At 33.6% G+C, this 6241-nt stretch overlaps 1 protein-coding gene across 1 annotated transcript; it reads left to right on the forward strand.

The window, feature by feature from the left end:
• Window positions 1–2701: 2701 nt before the first annotated feature.
• LOC145303591 (general transcription factor II-I repeat domain-containing protein 2A-like) lies at window positions 2702–3241 on the forward strand. Its single transcript, XM_080145143.1, has one exon. It carries the CDS (start codon window positions 2702–2704, stop codon window positions 3239–3241), a length of 540 nt encoding a protein of 179 aa, XP_080001269.1.
• The last annotated feature ends 3000 nt before the right edge of the window (window positions 3242–6241 follow it).

Below are 6241 nucleotides of genomic sequence, written 5' to 3' on the forward strand. Positions count from 1 at the left end.
GGGGGGTGAATTAAAAAAACGTTTGTCTAAAATATTATATTCGGTTTATTTGAAATAGCATAAAATTTTCACATTAACCTTGAAAATATCGTAAAAATTGAACCAATAGAAACATTTTGATAGATTTTTTAATTTCAAAAATTGAAAAGAATTTCACTCATAAAATTCAATTGATTTCATACGTAAGAAAATGGCTGGTTGAACGCGCACCGGCACTTGTAAACACTGTTTTTAAAAAATAAAAAATAATATTTCTATTATTTTTTAAACAATTAATAGTTTTTTTTAGAAGTATATTCCATACATAAAATAAACAACCCACTTTAAAAAGAGAAATTACGAGTTTTTTTATATTTTATTCGCAGTTTTCTGCTAGGGGAAAATTCCCCCCAAATTCTGATACAACTGCTCCCCCACCATATATTTTTTCGAAATTTGAACAAAATATATTTAAATCTATCGAAATTTCTATTTATTATGAAACATAAGAGTTCAAATAAATAAAATATATTTATTTTTAAAAAATTTAAATACACGTATAGAACAAAAACTTAGCTTGAAGTTGCAATTAAAACATGATATAAAATTAATATAATTATGGTTGTTAAAAGCGTTTTTTCGAATTAATATATAATATAACCAGTTGAATTTTCAAGGAAAGAAACTCCCTAAACGTTAATTAATTTTTAAAAGATTAAGACGATTAAAATTCCATTATTTCAAAAGTTCGGTACACCATAGATTTTTAATTAATTGTGCTTAAATATAAACATGGCTCTTGTCAGCTATTTTATCGCCAGATGAACACCGATTTGAAAATATTATTCCACAAATATTAAGCATTTTGTAGGCGGATCTCATATTTTGTTTGTCTCTTTTTACCGAACAAAATATGGAAGCTGGTAGTTAACCAAATGGGCATTCAGTAAAACCGTATTTCATATTTAATATACAAATGTTTATAATATTATTAATCATAAAATTGTGTAAATCTTAAAACCTAACAAATTTATAACAAAAATTAATCATTAATTGCAGTTTGAAGAAGATAAACAAAAGTTTTAAAAAATCATTAAGTCACTTCTGCTTTTCCATAGTTCGTATAGTTAACACAAGTCTGAAGTCACGGATTCATGCTTTTTTTCACATTGTTTTGGCAGTCCCTGAAGTTCCGTTCAATTTTTGTGACAACAGAAAAACATAGTGTGCTTATCTATATTTACCAACATTAGCTTTCTCCAGAAAAGATATTTGCTATATTTATTTTATAACTGTATTTTACCGAACATGTCAATGTCTTTGAAATGTACAAAATAAAATGAAAGTTTCGCAAAATCGTGAAGAAATCGTAATTTCCATTGTGTAAAGTAAATAATAAATATGCAGTTTAATTCCAGACTCGACAAATCCTTTAAAATCGCCAATTTTGGGGGTTTTCGGAGGTGCTGAAAACAAAAATAACAGTAGTTTTCAAGTTATAAAGAAATATTGGTTTTAAAAGATGGGGTATCACTTTGCTTCAATAATTTAACGTAAAATGAGCACCCGCTTTATGACCACTTTTTATTGGGTGGGGCACCATTTTAAAGTTTCTTTTCATCCTCGAAAAATCGGTACGCCTTGGGCGTTGAGTTCCACAGTATCACGGTCTAAATATGACTTGTACGTCCCATATGTTTTCTCATGAAATCGGTAGGTTGGGGGGCATTTATATAGTTTTTTCTGCATAGAAATAAATTTCAATTTATTATTTTTTAAGAATAAAAAAGGAAATAAATAGATTTTTGAAAAAAAAATTTCTATTTTTCTGGCGGTGGAAATATTTAAAAAAAAAAATTCTATTTTTCTGGCGGTGGAAATATTAAAGAAAAATTTCTATTTTTCTGGCGGTGGAAATATTAAAAAAAAATTCTATTTTTCTGGCGGTGGAAATATTTTTAAAAAACTTCTATTTTTCTAGTGCTGGAAGTGTAAAAAAAGATTAAATTAACCAAAATGTCGATTACCTGACCTTTACTTCAAATATGGCCGCTTCTACGATGGATAAAATCGTCCTCATAAGAAATTGTTTTTCGGCTGTGAAAAAACTACTTGATCAAATTAAGTGAAATTTTTTGGATAGGAACTATTGTCATCGGAAAAAATTAGGAATCGTTCCAACACTATTCTTAAGTTAAAGTTTGTTTTTCTTATTTAAGCGAATATGCACAGATTTCTTGCTGCACAGCCTCGACATATGGCATTTAACTCTAAACACTTGGGAAATGGGGGGCATTGCATTTGCTGTCCGAGGGCCCGTAATACTCTCAGTCCACCCCTGTTTGTATCCTTCTCAATCACTACTTGTTTTCATTTTATTTCAGTACAGCTTTTATTACCTTGCATAATTTACCCAAAATGACCGACTAGAAGCCATGAAAAGCGAAAAATTGAAGACGAATGCAGAGTGTTTAACAAAGAGTGGACTGAAAGGTATTTCTTTACTGATGTCGGAGTTAAAGCTGTATGTTTGATTTGTCATGGTATAAGATGTTGCTGTTTTCAAAGAATACAATTTGAAACGGCACTTTCAAACCAAGCACACCAACTTTGGAAGCAATTAATCAAAGCAGGAATTGCAAAGGAAGGCAACTGATCTGATAAAAAGTTTGAGGCAAAATAAAATAATTAATTTGCAGAAGCAGTATTTATTAGAGATATCATGGTTTATGCTGTCAATGTAATATGTGCTGAAGTTATATCAAAAGTAGAAGCTATACCTCTGGCAAGAAGAACGATTGTTAGTCGCATAAATGCAATTAGAATGGATATTCAAGAACAAGTGTTAACAACCAGTATTAGTTTTCAGTGGTTTTCTATTGCTTTAGATGAGAGCACTGACATGCAGGATACTGCTCAGGTCCTAATTTACATCAGAGGAATCGACAAAAACTTTGAAATTAGAACGGAATTGCTATCCATGGAGTCTCTCAAAGACACAGTCACTAGAAAAGATTTATACAACATTGTCATTAACAGTCTAATCAGGTCTAGGTTAAGCCTGGATAAACTGGCAAGTATTACAACTGATGGCGCTCCTTCACTCATAGACAAACACTGTCGCCTTGTGAAAGAAAGTCAAAGAGGATTTTCTATCGCACAGTGTGTTTCTTTTAACTGCATCATGCATCAAGAAAGCCTCTGTAAATCATCTTTGAAACTCAAACATGGTACGGATCCAGTATTGCGTGCAGTGAACTGAATAAAAACACGGGGGCTGAAACACAGGCAGTTCCAAGGTTTCTTGGAAGATATCGAGACATATTTTACTGATGTGTTGTATCACACAAATGGTTAAGTATGGGGAAAGTACTGTAGAGAATGTGGAACGTTAAAGCAGAGGTTGTCATGTTTTTTAATATGAAAGAAATTTCTTGTGACTTTTTAAAAGAATTGGAGTGGGACGAATGGATTTGTGATTTTGCATTTGCTGTAGACATTGCAAAAGCTGAATGAGTTAAATACAAAACTACAAGGCAAAGGTGTATTTGCTCATGAATTGTATGTGAAAGTGAAAGCGGTTCAATTGAAACTTAAGCAAAACTTTGTTCATTTTCCTCTGTTGAAATCACGAGCTGTTACATAAGCATTATCAAACAAATACAGTTCCCAGCTGATGGCTCTAAAAGAGGAATTTATCAGATTTGCTGATTTCAAGGCAATTGAAGAACAGTTTGATTTGCTCAGCTCACCTTTTGCATGTGACGTTGAAACAACTGCCGAAGAACTACGGATAGGTCTTATTGATTTGCAAGTCGACAACTCTTTAAAAAGGCTCTTTGAAATAAACCACTAGTCGAATTTTATGCATCTCTGCACCCAGAAAAGTTTTAAAATCTGAAAAATTTTGCAAGGAAGATGTTTGAGTTATCTGCTTCAACTTACATATGTGAGCAGACTTTCTACATATTGAAAATTAACAAGTCAAAGAACAGCTCACTTGTAACAGACGTAAATTTTCAGTCAGTGTAAAGAATCAGTACAAGCAACTTGACACCTAATTTCAACAAACTGGTAAATGATTGCAGTCAGTTGCATCATTCTCACTGAGTCATTTTGATCCTTTTGTTGCTCAGTTGCTGAGCTATTTTGTGTTTCAAATAATGTTTCATGTCAAGTTATTGCTTTAAAATATCAATATGTTTCCTTATCAAATTGAGTTACTATGTGACGTTTCTTCTTTAATATAAAAATTCATTTTTGTCCTTCGAGTTATTTAAGTTTATATTTTAAAGATTTTATTCTAAAATATTAATTAATAAGATATATTTTTTATTTCTTTAAACGGAGTTACTTAATAATTGCTTTAATTCATAAAACAAGGTTATTTTGTTTTTCAAATGTGTATCATGTGAACTTCCTACATAAAAATATATATTAATAAAATTGTTTTCTTTTAAAGTTTAAAGTTTAACTGACTTACTGTATCTTTCAAATAAATGTGTTTCATAAGAATCTTCTACAGTACTTAAAATGCTAATAAATTAAAATTAATTGCATTACTTCTTTGAAATCCTTTTATTTTGTCGATTTTAAATATCAATATTGGACAATGTACTATGCGGCCCAGTAAAATTTAGAATTTTTTTAATGAGGGCCCTTGCACTGAAAAGTTTGCCCACTCCTGTATTAGAATAAAAGGCTTTCTTGCATCTAGGGATCTCGACTGTGTAGGGGTGGGACTTCACTGCTTGTCGGGTTTGTCGAGAGTATTTTTGTTGAGTATTTGTAGTTCGTTAGAACATCCACCATTAAAATACTTGTAAAACAGGCAGAGGGATGCAACATTTCGTCGGTGAGACAGAGGTTGAAGTTTATTTATTTATTTATTTTTACATGGAGGTCACCACTTATCAAGGTCCGGAAGCCACTCGGGGATAAGGGTTATTCCGTGTACAGTAATCAATGGGATAGTATCGTAGTAATCATTAGTATTGGAGATTTGATAGAGTGGCTTACGTAAGGAGACGGTTTATCAGGAATTTGTTTATGTTGGACTTGAAGACATCTAAGTTGTAGTCAGGTGGGAAACAGGCAAACGAAAGAGAGTTCCACAGTCGTGCACTTCTAAGAAAGAAGCTCTGCTCATGGAATCTACGTTTGGATTTAGGCACAGATAAAGAGTGGGGAAAATTAATGACAGTAGATTCAGTTAGACGGGTGTTTTTTTGTGAAAGATTGGCAACGGGGACCAGAGATTGGAGCTCAGATGAGCACTTGCCATGGAAATAACGATAAAACAAAGACAGTCATCAACGTCTCTTCTGTGGGAGAGAGAGGCTGCAAGGAAGAGAAAAGAGCATCCCCAACTAAGCCACGAAGTCTATTTTGTATTTTGTCAAGGCAGAATAGGCTGTTTTTAGCAGCTCCTGCCCAGACGTGGCAGCAGTACTCCATCCTTGGATATACTTTTATACAGATAGAGAATTGCATCAGTAGTGAGATATCTTCTAGAGCAGTAGAAGGATCTCACCATTTTCCCAGCACCCTTGGCAACAGACTTGATGTACGTGTTCCATTTCAGATCAGGATTAAATGTCAAACCTAGAATCTTGTCAAAACATGGAGCCTCCCCAAGACGAGAGCCATCCATTTCAATTGTTGCCAGATGGGGATCAGAGCGTTGATGATGTAAAGATAGAAGCTTGGTTTTTGATGCATTAAAAGTAACCAGCCACATCTTCCCCGACTGTACCACACGCTCAAGATCAGAGTCGAGAGAATCAGAGAGATTTTGTCATTTACGCCCTTTGATGTGTTGCCATAGATGGTCGTGTCATCAGCATTGATATCCACGAATGATTTAAGTATGTGTTCTGGGAGATCATTGATGTAGATCAGGAAGAGAGTTGGGCCCAGGATGGACCCCTGAGGGACTTCAGCATTAATACTGTGGGCCTCTGATTTCTGCCCATCAACCACTCCTCTTATGAACCTATCGGAGAGAAATGATTTAATTATTGAGAAAATATTTCCAGTTATACCATAGTTGGAAATCTTGTGAAGTAGGCCCTTATGCCATACCTTATCGAAGACCTTTGATATGTCAAGAGCAATTGCCCTGGAAAGGAAGCCTTTGTCAAGAGATTCATTAATCCTATAAGATATAACCGTTAGCACATCTGCTGTAGATCTTGCAGAGTGGAAGCCATATTATGTGTCACTAAGAAGGTTGTTTCTGCTGAGGTGGTTGACTACTTCT

This window comes from Euprymna scolopes, chromosome 2, assembly GCF_053919585.1.
Source record: "Euprymna scolopes isolate OS-2025 chromosome 2, ASM5391958v1, whole genome shotgun sequence".
Taxonomy (NCBI): Eukaryota; Metazoa; Mollusca; class Cephalopoda; order Sepiida; family Sepiolidae; genus Euprymna; species Euprymna scolopes.